Source organism: Centrocercus urophasianus, unplaced genomic scaffold, assembly GCF_019232065.1.
Source record: "Centrocercus urophasianus isolate 14NV4802_14NV808 unplaced genomic scaffold, USGS_Curo_1.0 seq_25, whole genome shotgun sequence".
Taxonomy (NCBI): Eukaryota; Metazoa; Chordata; class Aves; order Galliformes; family Phasianidae; genus Centrocercus; species Centrocercus urophasianus.
Genome location: NW_024884811.1, coordinates 6,424,529 through 6,445,546, shown reverse-complemented (window position 1 = coordinate 6,445,546; position 21,018 = coordinate 6,424,529). Strand labels below are relative to the sequence as shown.

Below are 21,018 nucleotides of genomic sequence, written 5' to 3'. Positions count from 1 at the left end.
GCCCACTGTTTGTCTTTTCTGTGCAAGATTGAAGATGCAAATACACTACAGATTATATTCTATAGCTTTTGTCATGAACTGAGTAGAGTCTGTACCTTTATCTGTGACCAGAGGAAGGGATCAGATGTAGGCTAGTAATAAGCTCTTCAACAATACGTACATTCATTAAAAATTAGACTGTAATATGCTTTGCTAGGATGACATATATAATTTACCTCATCTTCCAAGATGGTTGTGTGTGTGTCCATCAGACTAAATGAACAAGTGATCAAATTATGCAGTAACAGTGCATTAAATCCTACACAAGTACTGGCATTGCCAGGTTTTCTTGTGTCTTTTAATGTTTCATTTCTTGTTATCTTAGCCCCTGCACACTGTTGATGGCTTGACTTTTACCCCAGAAATCAGACATATTAAAACTTTTACTAGAATACTTAATTGACATGGTTACTCACATCAACCTGTTGCGAACCTGTGGCAAAATATGATTCTGTACCAGGCTGGATAGTTAAGTCTACTCTAAGATACGGTACCATTAATTTTGACTGTTCATGTCCACATAAGACCACAAGACTCAGGAGCTTACGATTGTAATAGTTTTTTGTTTGTTTTTTTTTTTTAAAAAAAAAAAAACAAAACAACAGTGATGTAATGCATGCTAATCAAATTCAAAGCCTTTGGAAACTGCTGTCACAGGGAAACTGACACAGAAAGGCATACTGAAGAATCAAATGAGAATTTTACAGTATACTGAATGTACTGCACCTCTAGTTTTAGATGACAAGACAAATTTATTAAAGAAAACTACATCTTCAAAAGTTTTAGATAATTTTATTGAAAAAAATTAACATTTTTTTTTCTGGGCAACTCAGACTGCAGCAGCAGCTCATGAATTATTTCCATTAAAAGAGCCCTTTCACTGCAAAAATTATTTAACATCCAACAGTTCAGAAATTAAACCATCTCAGAAGACAATCCTCAAATAACACACAATCCACAATAAGTTTGAAGACAGCATACAGCATCACCACATCACATGATATGATAAACTGTGATTTTTCCTGTTAGCTTAAGCACGCTGTTATTGAGCCAGGATGCTTTAAGGAAAGCCACAACATTGTCACTGGATGTTGCATTCACGGAAGTTCACAAGTAAGTCAAAATCTTGCAAAGAGTTAATCAGTCTCATAGAAATCCTCAAAGTAATGCTTGAGTAAGTTCTAGCTGAGGAAATCCTCCATTGTGCAAGTCAGTACACTAAAACTCAAGTTCTAAAGAACTGCTGAAACAACTTAAATTTGTAACGGAAGCAGTTTACATATAGTATTAACTTATAATACAGATAAACCTCTTAGTGCACCAGTTTACACTGAAGAGTTCACAGACAAGTGCAGTACCTTCACAGTTACTTGAAGTCATCTTAAATAAATTCCACTAAAAAACACTTTATGGTAGTATTCCACACATCACAAGCAAGCAATCTTTTGTGCTCAAAAAGATGTACAAGTATTTTTCCTGTGCCCTCAAATACACTCTTACAATAATAATAAAAAAAAAAACAAACAACCAACAAACAGGAACACAACTCACAAACTCACTTTGAACATCTTAAAGAAGTAATTTAGAATCATAGTTTAAGAGTTCAAAGGGAATGTAAAAACGGCATATGCCCACTATAATTACAGGTTCAAGTTTTTCTAAATAACAGATGTCTTCCCTGTACTCCAGGAAAAGGTACCTACCACACTTAGCAGAACTTGTTCATACTTTTAAAAAAAGAGTTATAAAGGGACAGTCAGCACTAACTAGATCTGGCTGAGCAGATGCTGAAGTCAAGAGCAGCCAGCATACTGTGCAATAACTTACGGGCTGCAAAGGAGGAACAATTTTCTGTTTGGTGCCGGAAAAACATCCTTCAGCCCATTGTAAACTATTTTTATCAGGCTTATCAGATTAACTGCTTGATTATCTAGTTAGATTATCTGCTAGATTTATCAGGTTAACTGTAGAAAGAGTTATTACCCTTTCTTAGCACCTATACAAGCACTGAAGCCCTTTTCACAAATTTCTACTATTTTAAAGCTTAGCGTTCTTTCAGCTACTATTCCAAGTCATTTGACCTGCTTAAACTGAAGCTACAATTAATGTTTTTACAGGAGATACAAGAAATGAGAAAACTAAGAACAAATGTTATGTGGAAGTAGCTGCTTTAGCTGCTTCCTCTCTAATAAAAGTGCAAATATAATATACACATTCTTGGCTTTACCTAAGGTATGTAGTGGGAAAAGATCATTCAGCAGCTAATAATATAAAAAAAGCCATAATAATAGATTGTGAAATAAATTTTCTGTACTGGGTGAGGTTCACAGGTCAGCATGTTTTTTCACTGTAACAGAAAATTCCATCTACCTATCTGTAAAACAATGCTGATCACCTCCACCGTCTGGTTCCTCACCCCTACTGCAGCAAGAAAAATGACACTATCCACTTTTGATCTATTGGCTACGTTCTTTCTACCTCTTTTACTGATATGAAGAGAGTCATGGGCATGGTTTCTTCAATTGGCAACTACTGTGTACCAGAAGAGGAGGCCAGGGGATTATCCATGGATATCAGTAAAAATAAAAAAATTATCTGATTTGCATGTGTAGCAGAAAAGGAAGACACCACTAAGTGATCATAATCTCTTCTACATTTGAAGTGTTACACCTGCATTTAATGAGCTTATGAATGACTGACCTTTGAAAATGAAGACACTAGTAACAGCTGAATGTGAAACATGGAGTAAGTATTAATCTAAACACAGAATGTTCACATCATATTTTGTCATTTGATCTTGTAAAGGTTGTAATTAGTGAACGCGTTTTTCATCACGGAAAACATGGTGAAACCAACAAGGAAAGGCCACTACCTTAATCCAGAGGCTTGGCTTCTACATAAGAGTACACAGATGGACTGTATTACACCACACTACTTCTTTAAAGAGGTGTGAGTTTTGTGGTTTGTTTTTTTTTCTAAACTTTGTCTTCTTGAGAAGTAAAATTAATCTATGAAGGCAGATTATATCCTCAAGCATTCACAATACATTTTCAACTTAACATCACTATATTCTACCCATAAATAATTTAGCATGTGTACACTTATAAAAAAGCACTAAAAAAAATCCCCTTGGAAACAGCCAGCTAAACAATGCCATCTAGCTGCATAATACTACAACACTGTTCCCCATTCTCAATTTTCTTTGCCCTGTTATGCTTCCTTACAGTCAGCAACAGGGAAGCTAATAAATAGTGCATGACACATTTACCATTAGCAATGTATCTGCGCGTAATTTTCAACACAAGCCTTAGGTGAATGCCTTTCTTAGATGTAAGAGAAGCATCACCTGTTTCAGGCTTACAGTCAGAGCAGGCTATTCTAATAGTTTGCTATGAATTTTGGAATAGTTTCTTGGGAAAGCATCTCTGAACCACTCAAAATGTTTCTGACATCAACTACCGTAATGGTGTTATGAATATTAGATAAATTCTAACATATTTCATCAGAATTCAAAATTTTCACAAGCTAATTCCACCAAAAATAATTTCAAGGCACTCATGTAACTAGCCAATTTCACTACTTGTACACATATGAAGTTTCAAAAGGACTAACTGCAGAAGCTTACTGAAACAATTATCCAAACTTGCATGAAGTCTTAAATTTTTCTGTAACCACTCACTTAAAGGAAGTCTCCTCTTCAGACAACAGACTTTGTTACAAAATCCTAAATCATGCAAACACAACAAAATAGTGAACTATAAACTTATCTGTTCTGAAATTAAGCCACATCCAGGACACCAGCAGCCACTAACTGCCTTGAAAGCCAGTCTAGTCCTTCAAAAAGTCCTGTACCACTTCGAGCATCACAGCCCTGAATATACCAGTTACGGCCACAGCAGAGTTTGTGGAGACTCAACAGTTCTGTAAGTTCTTCCACTGAAAGCGCACCTGCTACATCCTACAACAGAATCAGACAGATTCAATTACTCTTCTGAACTGTGTTTGAATGATTTTTAACTGATGGCTTAGACTGAGGTTATGGATCACACGAAAGCTTTCCAAACACAAAAGTCAGACAGCTCCAAGTTTACTATAGATTATAATAAAACAAAAACTGACTACTGAATCTAGTAACTACGTTAGTATCATTTATTTCCTAAAATTAAACATAAGGAGAATATGTACATTTTATTCCTTTCACATAACTATTCCCTTCTTACAGAAGAGGATTCAGAAAGTTTGAATTTCATAAATTGAAGTAAAGAGTGAAAAAAAAAAAATCACAAGTACCTGTTTATTAGCAAAGATCAAGAGTAAGGCATCCCGTAATTCCTTCTCTGTTAATAATTTTGCAAGTTCACTGTGTGCTTCACTGACCCTGTCTCTGTGACTGCTATCAACAACAAACACCACTGCTATAAAAGAGAAATAAAACAAGCATTTTACACACATTTGTATACAAAGTGTAAAGTCAGCTGAAACCTACAACTGTTTTTTTTCTTAGAAGTCTTCTATGTCAAATTTCTCAGCAGCACACAACTTCACTTTCAAGTCCAGGAAGACTGAGAAATACCATATACGCATATATACTTCATACAAAAATCTGCAATTCATCTTAAAACAAAGAAAAACTTTTCAGTTTTTAGTCTAGTCTAACAAATTCTGATGTTTTAACTGTTTTGGTTTAAACCAGATTTAATCAGATTTAATCCTCAAAGATCTCTTTGAGAATCTCCATTCAAACTATTTTTGATTCATTTCTGTTCAACAGACTCCCACACAACTGTTTCAATTTTCCTTAGTTAGCTGTAAAAATATCTAAAGTCAGACCAGTGCTGCTCTCCTGAGCTATGGACTACACATAATAGAGAAGATTTCCATAGTCCCAACACAGCAGCAGTAAACATGCACCACAAAGGGTAATCACACTGCCAGAAAGCTGGAGAGTTCAGAGGCAGAGCTAAAAGACAGCATTCAAACCTGTTCAATTTTAATAGAAAACACAACACCAAAATCAAACACACCTATTGCAGATACACACCAAGGTAACTGCTTACTCCTTCATTCCAACTTATAGTTCTTCAAAACTGACATAACTATTGGTGTTTATAAAGTGAATGCTAAGAGGACAGTAGAAACCCAAAGTTAAACATCTTCAAGTTTGTAAAGACGAGGTGATTGAAAGTGTTGAAATTGGCAGTGAAGGATAAATAATACATAAAATGAAACACTGAAAAATCAACACTTGTCTTTCCTAAGTATTTAAGGCAATTCACAGCAATTTCATGAAGAGGAATTCCTTTCTAAATTGTTAAATGGCAGTTGAACACAAACAGAAGGGTAGCATTAAATTGCAAGTCAGCAATATTTATAATGAAGTTTACTAATAAACTGCTTGATTCTGAAATCTGGAATCTGAAGTCCACAATACCAAGTAAGAAGTTATAAACCTCTGCAGAATTTTTTTTAAAAATTGCCAACTAGAGGCTCCTAAAGAACAAGCATTTTCATTTCTAGTGCTATTTAAAGTTTATATCTGGCAAGTACTACTTCTCACCATGCAAACTTTGGAACGTTATACCTTGTCTGTTGTCAGACAAAGCCTCAGATTCTAATTTTGTTTGGCTCCATGAACTGTCTGATGGATTTATGCAGAATGTACCTTATCACAACAAACAACTGGATTAAAATATTTAGCCCATGAATCTAGCAGCTGAATTTTGCACTAGACAAACTTTTTTTTTTTTTTTTTTTTACAGTTATAAGTATTCTATTAATAATCTTTTTGGCTCTGAGATATAAGCTAGAAGACAAAATACGATTTAGGAGATTTCTATTAGTCTCACCTTGGGTATTGAGATAATAATGCTTCCACAAGGGCCTCAACTTGTGTTTTCCTCCTACGTCCCAAATAGTAAACTTCAGATTCTTGTATTCTACTGTTTCAACATTAAAACCTAAATTAAAAAATATTCAAGTTTTATAATCTTGTGCTATATGAATGTAAAATAATCAAAGTCCACAGACAAATAAAGCATTGAGAAAATTCTTACATTTAAATTGTTGTGACTAACCTATTGTTGGAATTGGCTGCATGAATTCATCTTGCTTTAACTTAAACAAAATAGTTGTTTTGCCAGCTCCATCTAATCCTAGAGTGACAACTCGAATTTCCATTTTTGGTCCAATATGTACCCTGTTGTCCTGGAAGAAGCAGCACATAGAAAGTTAAGGATTTCATAATTTGATTTTCCTAACAGGTCAGATGCTTAGGTTCTCACTATTTGCGATTAAGTAAATGAACTCCAGAAACACAAGGCACTGTCATCATCCAATCACCTCCAGCAATAACACAGACCACAGTGTCCAGCAAATTCTGTAGTGAACTTGCAACTTCTACCTGGCTTATCACATCTTTTAGAAAGACATCCAATCTCATGCTTGTTCATATTTCAGGTTCTTTTGTCATGGGGCTTTGACCCAAAAATAAGCTGCTCACAGCAATTAGAATTCTCAGACCTGAGGAATCTGCTGGTTTAGTAACTTTTTCCATTATGTTTTCTCATAGTATTACTATTCCCACCTACAGAATTATTCCATTGATGAAGGCTCCACAGCTATACTTCTTCACCTCAAGCCATTTCCAATCTTTTACAACTTGATAGCAGCAACATTATTTCAGATTACTGCTTGAAATAATGATTTAAAACACATACATACCACTTCTGAAGTAGGTACTTACCACAGAAATAATAAGAATGATTTAACTCTAAACAATTATTTTCCAAAAGGATGTGGCATGAAATCTCATAAGAGAACGCTAGAAACATAGATGATGGCAGCAGTACTGATGGTTAACAACATAAAATGCTTAGGACAAAATTCATGTGGAAGCATTCATTTCCTTATAATAAAGGCTTCAACAGCAACATTTAGATCCTGTTTCACTTCAGCACTAACAGATCCCATTCCTCTCAGTTGAGCAGAACGAGAAAAAAAATTAAAGTTCATTTAAAGTACTTCTTTAGATTCTCAAGCTCATTTTCTCTAACTAGATGAAAAATATCATGATTATCAAAATCCAAATAATTTCACTATTTTCAAAATTAAAATGGCACTGAAATACCAAAGCAATAAATAAAACCAAAGAACACATATGTAGCCCAAACTATCAGTGAACACAAAGCTACTGCAAGACATCAATTAATAAATTAAAAGAAATATGTAGGTCACTCCAAACGTAATGCCTTCTATTTATTTCCACAGAATATTTGACAGCTAGGAAGAACATAGTAACACCATGAGAAAAATCCTCAGATACAAAACATTTTTTCAACACAGTCGCCACCAGTAGCTATGCATTTCTGCTAGCAATGAACAACAGTCTGCATGCTGTGCTTGTAAAAATCTGCACCAGAGGTGGCCCACTGTCACTGTTTCCACTGCTGAAATGCACCACCCAGCACCTCACTGTGCTCACATCCACTGTTTGGTCTCCATAAATGATCAGCAAGTGTTGATGAACATCAGTAGGTGACATTTTTTCCACATGAAAGAATTCAGTGACACGCCTTTGCTCCATCTGCACTTCCATATCAGACACCATTCTCTCAGACAGTACCTCTGCTGCCATCTGTCACACAGTAACAAAGTGTAATGGAAATTCTGGTGGGAAGGTTCAACCTCTACTAGCATAGCACCAATATCCTCCTTCAACTCCATGGGCAAACATAAAATAGGAGACATTACTCCCAGAGCAACCCACATACATTACTTTGAATGGTATAAACTGAAATATATGTTAACATTTATGTTTTCAAAACACAGCTGTGCAATGTTCAAAAATAATGTAGTATTCTGCAGGTGTTATACATGGAAAACAAAATGTCAGTCAGAGCTGAATGTACAGCAAATCTGGGATGCCACCAAATAGAAGTATTTCTGGAATTCATGAATGCTAACCTAAATCTCTGAAGAACAGCAGCTTATATTCAAATAAAACTACTAATGTAGCCAATGTTAAATATTGTTTCTTGTACTAATCGTAACAGGGTGGTTTTGTTGTCCCAGAGAGCACTCATCTTGTGATAAGATGCTGTACATGCCGAACTGTCCTCGTTTGCTGCAACAAATACAGCACTGTAATGAAGACACATTATTCTTACTTTCACTTAAAGCACATCTGGGACTTGATAAACTGGGTAGCTATATTTGTCATGAGATTAAAAATACCTTTGTAAAAGTGACAGGTATGCTAGCATCCAGCTGTATGTGATCTGCAAGTTCTGTAAACTGCTGTTGCTGCTTCTGTAACGTCTCTAGCAGTCTTGTAATTTCCTGTTTGGCCAACACTACTCTGCAGTCATCCTAAATAGACGAAAACCAGAAAAGCATACCTTTCTTTTAGTAATTTACTTAGTAGAACCAAACAAATGTAAATACAACAGTTTCATTTTAAAGAGAAATGCTTTAGGTAAACAAATATTCACAGAAAAACTTTAAAAATTAAAAAAAATACATAGGTCTTGTCATTCTTCTCTACTTCTAGCAGATACTAAACAGTTCTGTGTTTTAAAAAAGTTATTCCTGATCTCTTAGTCCTTTATGTATAAGAATATAAATTACAAAAGAGTGAAGTTAAACATTTAGAATATTTACATCATTCACATGTAATGTACTCAGCTGAAATACAGTTGCAGCTTCATAGCACACTAACATAACTGATAAAAAGGATTATCAATACCCAGATGTTATTGACAAAGACTTGCTGAGTTAAACGTACATGACTATGCAATCAAACACTTAGATAAAAAAAAAAAGTACAAGTGACACACTAATGAAGTAATTTCTCACAAAGTTCATTACAGATGCCATTTACTTTTTGTTATCATTAAGAGAATATTGCATCGGACAGTCTTACACATTTACTTTCTTCACACTTTTAATCTGATACTGACTTACACATACTGTAAGTGCAAAGATCAAGACTAAGACATTTAGTGTAAAACTTTTTTTTCCCTACCAGTTTCACATAACCATTTTCAAAGAAAGTATTACCATCTGCAACTATAAAATCCTTCCCATAAATCCCACATGCTTTTTCTTCCTTCTTGTTCACCTCTGTTCCAAAAACCTGTCTCATAATCAACCAGAAGTTACTCCAGAGTCACACGAATTTATAGCAACTGAAGGACTTGGCCAATCTCATGCTATATAGTTACAGCTTTAAAAATATAAAATAAAATGCAGAGTACCACCTAACCTTCTTGTTTGTAGCCCAAACTTACGCTGCATTCTCTTTCACTTGTAAGATGTTACAGTTCACTTGCCAACCCACCTGTTGTAAAGTTTTTTCACAATGAAGGCAAGCGGTTGAAACCTGTGACAATAGGATAGTCATGTCTTCTTGTTGTTGTCTAAGCCAAATCAACTTCTCTCTCACATGAGCATCAACAACACTAAGAGCCATTTCCTCTTGACGACAGAGGGTTTCATGAAGATCCGAAAAATAGGCCCGGACACATGAGCGAGCATTGTCTGCAGTCCCAGGTACCTATCACGTCACAAGAGACCAAGAAGATTGAAACACCACAACAGTGCACAAGTGCATTTTTTTCATATTTCTTAATTACATTCAAGTCTGCTTAGCTACCTTATAGTTCTAGTCCCATTTACACAGATAGCCTCATCATTGTCAAGGTCAAGATCCTCCAAGTAATTATTTCAATAATCAAGTAGCTTTCATACAGCTTTCCCTACTGATTCTCTATATTCATACAGACTAAAAGCCTTGTCATGTACTACAAGACTGTACTACAAGATTGCCTCTGTTGTCTCAGTAATAAGACCTTGGTACTGAGACAGCAGTGTTAATCTCTTTGTAGACATAAAAACTTAAAGCTTTGTCTTATGAAGTCTACATATAGTTTTCCAAGAACTTCCTCGAAATGGCACACACTGCAATAATGTATGTTATAATTCACTACCCCCAAAAAAGACCTTAATCTGTTAAAGGCTTAAAAACAACCTTACAAGCTCTTATCTGTTATTACAATCAGTAAAGATGCAGGAAAAAAAAGAAACCAAAGAAGAAGGTAGCATACGTGTTCTGTATGGGCCATTCCAACTCCATCTTCAACAATTTGTTCTCCTCCTTCTATATGCTGAACTATTCCAACTAATTTTCTGGAATAATCTGAAATCTCTTCTGTGAAAGTTCTTATACAGTGGGCCATGTCTAAAATGGATGCACGAATCTGATTTGCTTCTGGTTCCAAGACAGAATGCTATTAATTAAAAGCAATATATCAATGATCAAGCATAAATATCTTTCTTAACCATCTCTTCCACCTTACTAGATACAAAAATATATGAATTAAGTAAATTACATAAATGCATTATTCAGAAGCTATGTACTATTCTGTTACTAAGACAGGCATCTAGCAGTTACATAAATACAAACAAGAATTACTAATTGAACACAAAATGGTGGATGGAATGCAAATGATTGGATGAACCAGCTGCAAGATGAAAAACAACTTTCAGGACAGGCAATTTAATACTGTGAGAAGTTCTGAAAAGCATCAAATTAAGGGACAGAACACCTTTACTTATAAATAACTTAATGCAGTCTTAACCATAACAGTTTTTCTTCTAACTTTTATCCTGGTAGTTCTTCAAATGAAAAGGAAAACGGAAAGAAAATCATGACAGTACTTCTGTCACATCAAGATTCTACTCTCCTCTCTTGATAACCTTCTGTGCTTTAATTGAATAAATATGCGAGTTGTTCCACAGTACGACAAGAAACAGATTCTTAGCAGTACCTTATGACCTTGATGCTTCCCATACTCTTTGCAGACACAACACATGAGAGGACTGGCCTGACAATCCTCTTCTAAACAAACAAACTCAATAGCATGCACTTGGTGTTGGGAGCACATGGTCTTCTCATGAGGCTTATCAGCAAGAGGTACACGTTTATGTTTCGCAAGCGTCTTTGTAGAATGAGTAAGCTGAGAGCAGTCTGCACACAGGTGAGTGGCACAAACAGTGCAATAAACAGATGCAACATGGGCTTCATCTTCATCGCAGCGAATGATACTCTAGAAAAATAATACCAACATAAACCAAAGTTGTTAATATTTAATGCCAACAACAATGGGAAAAAAATCAGAAGACCTGACACCAATATGAACTACTTTGAAAACTTGACATCTTGTTATTTAACAAAGATAAAAAAGTCACTTTCCTTTACTACAAGTTCCAATATTATTCTAGAGGGGTATTGATTGAGAAGTTAATTAACTCCATAAATGTAAGCTTCAGCACAAGTTGCAAAGCTTTTGAGGCTAAAGTAATTCAAGCTCTAGACAACTCTTCAACACAGGCATTATAGAAAGAAGAATGAGAAAGTTAGAGACAAAACCAAGGTGCTTAAAGCAGACTTTTCTGGTAAAGAACCTTTTACATAATGCAGTCATATTGATTGACTATAAAAGGCAACTATCTGGAAAAAAGAGCTGCTTCAAAGTCTCCAGAAAGAGATGCTAGGAAGTTCTAGAAAACTCCCCTAAAATTATTATAAAATATTCAAACAAGTAACCCTCTGGAAAAATCTAAAACCTAGAAAAGAGGAAGATATACCTGATCATACACCTGATAATAACTTCTCTGATTTAGTCAGTGCACATTAGAATTTAATTATGAAGTAATTACTGAAAATATTCATATTAGATACAGAAAGAAAACAACTTCATTGATGAAATTACACTTGCCAAGAGAATTTTCCTCTCTCTAATGATATTTTTTAAGCAAATGTAACAAGTCCTCTTCTCTTTTCAAAATCTGTACCTCTCCAGATAGACCAATGGCTTCTTCTGCTGTCCCACACTGTCCAGGAGGCCCATTCTGCAACCGTTCCAAGAGTTCCAACAAAGCAAAATTCTTTTTCAATCCCCAGACACCAGAATCTCCTATTTTTGAGAAAGGATTAAATGAAGGGGGGATAAGAAGAAAATGCCCAAGCAAATAACACAATGAGAATTTTACAAAGCACAGACAAGATTTTAACAAACATTAAGAAGAACATATAATTCCAGTGAGACACCATGACCACTGTTATTTCACAATACCATTCCATAATGTTCCTTCTTTCCATTATAGATTTACTATTTATGCAGATTTTCCCTACTTAATAAATGCCATCTGTAAAATAATCTGCAATAACTAATAACAAAAGACCATAAAAAGCATGAAATTTCATACATTTTGCGTAACTACATACAGTTCACATTTCTACTGCACTAACAGAAGCTATGAAGAACCCACATTAACCCCATACTCCCTGAATCAGAAGATGGAATACCTGCTGCAGACAGCAGAAAACAATGAAAATGAAAGCAACATTCAGAAAGAAAGACCTATGTGCAGAACTATCGCACACAACAAAAAAGATTCCTGCATCCCTATGACTGCTGCTAAATGCTATCTCATTAGCATACAAAAATCTTAAGTGATTACTCTTCCAAGAAAATATCACTGACTTTTTTTTTTTTTTAACATTGGTATCTTAAAAACATTTTCTTAGTTGAAAGGCAATTATGCCTCTAAGATAAAGCATTTTGAGCACTTAATCGTTACTTTAGTCACTGCAGAATCACTGAATGGTTAAAGTTGGAAGGGACCTCTAGAAGTCAACTTTCATGTTGCCCAGCTCTCTCCTCAAGCAGGGACATCCAACAGAGTGCCCAGGTGAATATTCAGTCAGCTTTTGAAGAGATCTCCAAGAAGGAGATTACACAAATACACCAGGCAACCTGTGCCAGTGCTCTGTCACCCATATAGTACAGAAGTGCTTCTTGATGTTCAGAGGGAACCTTCTGTGATCCAGTTTGTGCACACAGCCTCTTGTCCTGGCAATGGGCACCACAGAGAAGAGCCTGGCTCTGTCCTCTCTGTATCCTCCCTTCAGGTATCCTTTCAAACTGATTAGGGATTTCCTCCTGACTCCTCTCTTCCCTGGCAGAACAGTCCCTGCAGTCTTCAGCCTTTTCTTACAGCAGAGGTTCTCAAGTCCCTTCATCATCTTGGTGGCCTTTTGTTTGACTCTCTAAGGCATGTCCAGGTCTCTCTTGTATTGGAAGACCAAGAACTTAACGCAGTGCTCTAGGTGTGTCTTCACCAGTGCTGAGAAGTAGCAAAGGATCACCTCCCCTGACCTGCTGTCAATACTCCTCCTAATGCAGCCTAAGAAATTTCTAGCCTTCATTGCTTCAAGGGAAAACCATGCCCACAAGGAACCTTTTCTAAAAGCTGCTCCTCAGCTGGCCATTCCAATCTCTCCTCTATCACTCTACTGAGAGAATTACTTATTTCTAATGCAGGAAAATACATACCTAGCACCTTCCTCTGAGAGTGATTATGCATAATAATAAACTAATAATACATACTTCAGTGGGATGCTATGGAACATTCCTCAAATGGGATGTTTGCTGGTTTCAAAGACCAAGGATACAGAATCTGAATATACATTACCTAGAGAGTTATGTTTGATTAACTGCAGTAGGCTGACTACTACTACTGACTCATGACTGCAGACTTTTGGAAATTTGGTGAGCTGGATGATCCGTTTTTTAAAGCAGTTTTACGTGGAATTCACTACAAATTTCTAGAATGATAGAGCTATTTCTGTCTTGTTTTGTTCTAAGTTCAAAGGCCAATCTACTTTTGAGTATTTCTACTGCCTAAGCCGTAACCTTATTACCACAGAATTTGGAATCAGTTTAAGTCACAACTCACGCAAACGAAGTTATTCATATATAGTGCATACAACCAACACAGGAACAGGTTTCAACTACTTGTTCACGGTTCCTGATTTGGAAGGGACAAACTAAGAAACATGCATCTTCCTGATGAACTAAAAAGAGTTGTCTCCTGCTATCGTTGTAGGGATTCCATTACAATCCAGTTCACCAAAACTGGCAGAAGAGTTAATAAATAAGCTAAACCCCTCCTAACAAATATTACAGAATCTATGAATGCTTACAATTTCACAACAAATCTCTGACCATAAGTCAGAGATTAAAGAAAAGCTCAAGTAATTAAATAATTAGCACTCAGTAGTAATGCTGGATATATTCTGCATGCTGGCACTTCTTTTGAGCACCGAAATGAACAAAAAGTTTTATCACACAATGCTGCCCTTTAACAGACACTGACTGAAGCACATACAAGTTATCAACTGCAGGAAAACGGGGGTTTTCACTAGCTTTGAATAGAATGATAGAAAGCAGCACATAAGCAACTTCACAGGTACTAACAGGGCACAGATGTGTATACGTTTATGCAGTTAAGCAAAAGCCTGGAAGTACTTTCTTGTATTTAAAAAGAATCTGTACACTCGATATAGACTCCTCTGTCAAACTTTTGTACTGTGTTCTTGAGATAAGAACAGGCAGCAGCATTTCTTAAACAAAACTGCATGTACCTAGTGCTTTTTTATTTTAAATACTTGTAGTCCAAGCAAATGTACCAATGCAAGAACATAAACTGATCTATCGGTGCACTTCTACTTATTAAGCCATTGCAAAAAAAATAAAATGGCTTATCATTTCATTCAAGTGACAGCTTAAATGTTGCTTTAACCATGAATGCAGAAAACAGAATTTTAGAAAACTGCACCAGATCCAGAAAAAAAAATCTGGGCTTCCTCTCGTAATTCAGTTGCAAAGACAGTGGAACAGCAACTGGAGACAAAGGCTGGCTCCGAACGACCTCTAAAAATCCCTGGCATTTTCAGTCCATGTATTTGGTGTCTGACAGGAGTGTCCTTCTGACATGACCTCACAGAACCTACACCTCACTTATCTTCCCAAACAGAAAGTCCAGGCTACTTTAACCGTCTGATTCTCCCAAGTGTTATTTCAAGCACCCTCTATTACAATGCCCTGTGGTTGCCTGGTAGCTGTATGCCCTCTGCATCCTTCATCTCCATTAACCTAGACCTTTTTTTCCCCCTCGGTACTGAGAGCTGTCAAACATGCCATAAATTCCAACATACTGTTTCATAGCACTTGAAGGAAAAGAAAATACATAATAATACAAAAGAGAACAATAACAATACATGTTTCATAGCTATGAAACAAGACTGGTTTTAAGACTTAAAACCAGTTTAAAATACATACAAGTGCTTTTACAGCCTGCCAATATTTTTCTTGCTGTACTGTTTCACAGAGTAGAGCTGCACTGCATGGTTAGGTACTGCTGCCTGGAAGAGACTGTAGAACAAATACCTCCTGTTTTCTTAAGATGACTTTCCTAGTAAAAGTAAGAGCAACAATGCTGAGGCATCTCTGAAGAGGGATGTGAACAAGAGCCAACATATCCACTTTCCTGACCTAACCACTTCGTATTATTTACAGTTTTAACACATAAAACTTTATTTTCTAGGTACAATTCCCCACAGGCATTTCTATTATTCTGAGAGGCTGAACCCAAAATATGAATTACCTAAAATAAAAGGTGGACTTCAGAATACAGATAAATGGATGGAAACAACTTTCCTGTGGCTATAAACGGGAGCATGTATATGCAATTCTCCAACCCCCTCAACTTGTACAAAACAACACTTACTGCATGTTAAAAAAAAAAGCCACACCAAAAAACAATTCCTTGTCAGGAATGGATTGCATGTGACTTGCAGCAATCTGCAAGTCTGCTGTCTTTGGAAGTAGGCCCACCAGATAATGAAGTTTGCTGCAAAGCAAGTACATGACACCGCTCTCTCCAGTTACTAGTATCAAAGAAATTTTCTACCATGCAAGCAAAATTACCAGTATTCAATTTAAGACCTCAGCAATCTTTAAAACAGAATGTGAACAAAACCCATTACTCTTATGTTCAATTTTTTGTTCACCACAGTTTCTGAAGGAGTTTATGTTCTGGTCTTTTACAACCTTTACAACTACACTTAGCACAAACATAGTCATCTTCATTACCTTTTAGCACAAGCACTCCTATCATTGTAACAGTGTTTTTCCAAAAGAGAGCAAAAAAAAAAAAAGTAATCTCTTGCTACAAATTGAAAAAAATACCCATTTTAGGAATCTAAACTCCGTCAAATCAGTTTGTAAACAGAGCTTGGATTTTCTGGCACTCCATCCATAGAGACTTTTGGACACTAACACTCCAAAATCAATTACAGAAAAGCATCCGATGGTTCTCTTCTACAGCATTTAGAGTAACACTATCCCATATTAAAATGACTATGCACAAACTTCAGTTTACTGAACATACAGTTCAGTAATGTACTGAAATACAGTTACTACAGTATAATACCTGCACATTAATAGCACACCCGTATAATTAATGCTGATACTTGTATAGCTTTCAAAAATCCAGTGAGTCATTAATGCAGAGAATCATTAATAACAATATACATAGATGCATATTCACCAAAAGAATCAATCTGCTTACCAAACATTTTCTTAGCTTTTAATCAAATACTGGATAAGGCTGAAAGATGAAGAAGCTGTTCAATCTTCATAGAGCACACTATAAAAGTATTTTCTTTTAATTTACAAAAATTAAAAAGCCAAGAAAATTTCCTTAATAAATGTACTGCCCTTTGTTTACAATCCATTATCTGATCTTAATCATGTTCTTCTTCTTCTCTTCCACAGTTAGCATGAAGAGAAAGTCAAGTCAGAAAAAAAGCACAATTAACTTAAAGGCCTGTAGCTGTTCTGTCTTACAAGCTATTTTCTAGTTCAGATTTTAAATGTGTTAGAAACAACTTTGGAGACACACAAAGAACAGGCAAAACTTAAGTGTAAACATCTGAATTAATCTACTGAAGCAGAATTTGCAACAAATAAGCACCTATAAAACAGGCACTGTTTTACAGAAACTCACATTTCATTTCAATGGTACTTAGGAAAGCTTACATTTGAGAAAAAGCCTATTTGCTCCTTTTTGTGCTAAACACATTAAACAATTGCTGTGTTGTAAGCACATACTTTATAATAAGAAAACAACACCAAAAGATAAGTTGCATAAGTACATTTGTTTATCTCTTAACTTCAGTTCAAGTTCTGCTTTGGTCACAAGCGTAAAAGAGTCTAGTGATCTCATCTCCGTGCCTACAAGGGATGTTTGTGCCCATTACAAAACTAGCACACAATCCGACAGTCTCTTCCGTAAAGAAGAGAAATACATGATTAGCAGGAAGCATGTCTGCCAGGAATGAGACAGTGACTGAGCTGCTGAAGATATTAAGATGGACTCCTGCCAACAATACAAATAACATTTTCAAGAGCATGAAGCTTGTCCGGGAAAAAATTACAAATAACAGGAGTAATAAAAAGAGCCACCTGCATCTGGATACCTGAACAAAGCAGAAGGGATATTGTATTACAGCTGCATTTTCTTGCACAATGTTTTGAAGTTTTATCTTAGGGCTCTAGCAAAAAAATATATAAACAGTGTCCATGGAATGGATTTGATGATGTACACCAAAGTCTGAATACATTTTTTGAACAAGTTTTAATGACAGAAAATAGTTCAAGCTCTGTAACATGGTGCTGGCACGAAGAGTTCACCTGAACCATAAACTCCGAATGGTTTCCTTAGCAGAGCTGCTGAGGTAAAGAGAAAAAGTTGGCCTCCAAAGCTATCACATAAGCACGTCCTTCACAAAATTCCCTGGTCTATGTATTTTGAAAAACAACTGAAACATTACACACAAAAACACACACTCACACCAAAAAACTAATCACAGAAAAACTTTAATCCCGTACACAACGGAGAAGAGAAAAAGAAGACTGTTAGAAATGATTTGCCTACTCTCCCAAACCTGAATATTTGGTAGAAAAAAGGCTTTGTAAGTATTATCATCAATTTTTACTTGCAGACCTTGCATATCCTGAAATCCTGATTGTTTGAGAAGCCAGTTAGAAGCATTTTGTCTGTTTTCTATACCTAGAAGAAACAGGCAAGCATATTTAAGCAAACGCCCAAATCAAAACAGGGAAAAGATATCCTTCCTAAAAATCTCTGGGAATCTCTTGAGAAGTGCTTAAGAATCCTTCTGAACATTTAGACAAATGTCGAGTTGAGTGATAGTAGAAAGAGCAAGGATAAACAAGTAATTCTATCTGCTTAAATGCATAGTTTAAAATTCCATTAGCTTAAAAGCATTCATAAAATCTATATTTAGTATCTTAACAATTTGTTCAACACAGGCAATTTTTTGCCCCAATCACCCAGCTCTTCCTTCAAAAGAACTTTCTCAGGACAGCAGTCTCATAATCTAGATTTAGTTACTGACCAGATGCCTGAGTTTAAATTCACTAAAAGCAGAACAGAGCTTATTTCCTAAAAGGTTCCTAAATGGAGGGGAGGGAAGAACCAGAAGTTGCTTTTATCAGGTGCATGGTTGCCATGCCTCCTTCCCAATTCCACTCCTGAGATCACTGAATGAAACAGAACTGCAGCAGAATTTAACAACAGCAGGTTGATTAGGACAAGACAACAAATGCACAAGCTACTCAGACGGATCATGACAGGATGTTGTCCATAATACACCACATTTTTACATTTCCTGAGACAGCCCTTACAGAGCAGATGAGATGTGGCTGTGACCCTCTTCTGCTTGAAATCATCAGGCAGAACATTTTTATTCACAAAAGCATTTTGACTCTCAAGCTGTTTTGCTGAAATTTTCTTTTTTTTTTTTTTGAGCAATGACTGGTCACAGCATATCATCCTTCTTTCCAGAACTATCCATAAGATGCAAGCCTACTTTCCTAGAAATGAAAGCTGCAACTTTCCTTCCACCTTCCTTTCTGTAGAAGTCTTGCAAATTTAACACATCACTGTGCTTCATGAGAAACTATGAATTTTATATAAGATGAAGAAACTTAGTGTTTTTATAAAACTGCATTTTTGTTGAATCTGAAACTCAAAAAAATTACTATAGGATGCTTTCAATTGTCAGGTGGAAATCACACAGTAAGAGCCACAAAGTGACCATGTCCCAATTACAATAAAACGCTCTGCTCTCAGATCACAAGACACAAGCAGCTGTCTCACACTGAAGTTTCACAACAGCAGGACTAACACACGCTCCCTGTTAAAACATACATACAGAAACCCTGTACAGTCATGGATAAAAAAATAAATTGTGAGACACTTTTAATCACATACCGTCCACACCTCTCCTACCACAAACAAAATTCAGATCACACTGATGTTTCCTCAGTTTTTGTTTCCATTAAATGCTTTAATATTCCTCTCACTCTAGCAGACCCTCTCACTTCAGAGTAAATACTCATTCATGCTAATGTGATAATTGTACATTTTTTTCATGGATTACTACATTTGAGATCTCCTGCTCCGTGGATTCTCCTCTATCCTAACATTTTTATTTACTGTGCTATTCAAAGATACTACAGATAGTTCTGTTCACAAGTTAACCTTGACACAAATTCTTCTTGTAACTTGTTTTCTCTGTAACCTTATGTTGAATAGACAATCACAAGCATGTGCCATATTTTGTCTGAAAGACTCCCACTGTGAAATAAAAGCCGCATCTAACCCTTTCAAAGGCTCTTCAGAGACATTTCTAAAGTAATAAGATCCCTAGATGTCAATTTAAGTTAAATTTCACTTCAAATTATCATATAGTTTAAGAACAGGTTTATTATCATTTCATCGTGATTTCAGACAAATTTGTTTGACAGAGAAACAACTTACATAATTGTATGGTTTATTTAATGTTTAGGACAATAGGAAACTGATGTCCTCTGAAGTATCCTTACACAGGAATTTGAAACAGATTAGTAATTTTATAAATACAGGTTTACAAATAAGATGCTTGCAAGCCTATGTTCAAGGAGAAGATAAAGATTTATTACTTAATCTTTGAAAGACCTCTCTCACTCTTCTCAATAAAAAAAAGCATCCCACAGAAGGAATGCTGCAAACCAAACACCACAATTAGCATACTCATATTATTTGGCTCTATGTATTATCCATACACTTATCTAGTCATCCATTTTACCATACCAACCCCCTTTCCATCCATTTTCATCCCAATCAAAACTACTGACTGTAAAAATTCTGACACCATATACTGCCAGCCCACTAACACAAACTGGCTTTTATACATTTTCTGCTAAGACTTCCTAGTCTTTTGAACATTCTGGGTCTTAACAAATTCAGACTAAAGCTTTCTTACCCAATTCAGTAACTTGCCGATCAAAAGGACAGCGGACGGCCCTGCCATGAAGGGGAAGCCGGGTGAGGCAGTCATGGCAGACGGTATGGCCACACAGAAGCAGTCGAGGAACTTTATCGCCTTGCAAAGAGAACACATCTTCACAGACTCCACACTCAAGAACCTACGATTTCAGAAAACATACCATCTGTTTCTAGGCTGAGGGGGAAAAAAACAAACGGAAGCAGCACGCAGCAGCCCTCCCCAGAGAAGCTGGGACACAGCTGTCATTTGACCGCCTCCCGCCTCGCAGCCGCTCACCGGAGCCCCGCGGTGAGGTGGAAACGCAGCGAGGCCCTCCCGCAGCGGTGTTCCGGCGCGACCCAGCCCACCGCCTCAGGGAAACCCTGCCGCCCCGGAGAGCCCTCGCTACACCTCTCGCCGAGCCCAGCAAGGGCAGACCGCAAGCCGGAGAGCGCCAAACAGCCCGTCTCACCTTCACGGCGGCGCCGGTTGGGCCCCGGTTATTACTAGCTCCACGGCTGCCGTCCGGCCCGGTCCCAGCCTTGTTTACAGCCAGGGCCGCCATCTTTGAAGGGCGGAGCACAGCGGGCCACAGAAAAAAAAACCGCCTTAACGCGCGCACGGCAGGGGTGGGACTGCGCGCTTCCTCCGACCAAGCGGCAAAGAACTGCGCTTCCCGTCGTGCTCCGCGGGACTGCCGCTTCGGGAAGCTCTCGAGGACTATCCGTCGCAGCAGG

At 36.8% G+C, this 21,018-nt stretch overlaps 1 protein-coding gene across 1 annotated transcript; it reads right to left on the bottom strand.

Moving 5' to 3' along the window:
• Positions 1–782: 782 nt before the first annotated feature.
• Positions 783–20,902, bottom strand: TRIM23 (tripartite motif containing 23). Its single transcript, XM_042825559.1, has 11 exons — positions 20,754–20,902; positions 20,279–20,441; positions 11,893–12,014; positions 10,866–11,144; positions 10,143–10,325; positions 9,377–9,592; positions 8,272–8,406; positions 6,114–6,243; positions 5,886–5,996; positions 4,330–4,454; positions 783–3,997 (listed from the first exon to the last, which is right to left on the bottom strand). The coding sequence occupies exons 1-11, from the start codon at positions 20,844–20,846 to the stop codon at positions 3,818–3,820; spliced, it is 1,737 nt and encodes a 578-aa protein (XP_042681493.1). The 5' UTR covers positions 20,847–20,902; the 3' UTR covers positions 783–3,817.
• Between the last annotated feature and the right edge of the window lie 116 nt (positions 20,903–21,018).

What these genes read in the sequence shown, in the direction of transcription:
- TRIM23 (XM_042825559.1), bottom strand. Translation starts at nt 20,846, where the DNA reads ATGGCGGCCCTGGCTGTAAACAAGGCTGGGACCGGGCCGGACGGCAGC. An exon ending in GCAGCCAATTCCAACAATAG is followed by an intron (nt 5,997 to 6,113) that starts GTTAGTCACAAC and finishes TTTTTAATTTAG; the next exon opens with GTTTTAATGTTGAAACAGTA. An exon ending in TGATCTTTGCTAATAAACAG is followed by an intron (nt 3,998 to 4,329) that starts GTACTTGTGATT and finishes ATTCTGTTGTAG; the next exon opens with GATGTAGCAGGTGCGCTTTC.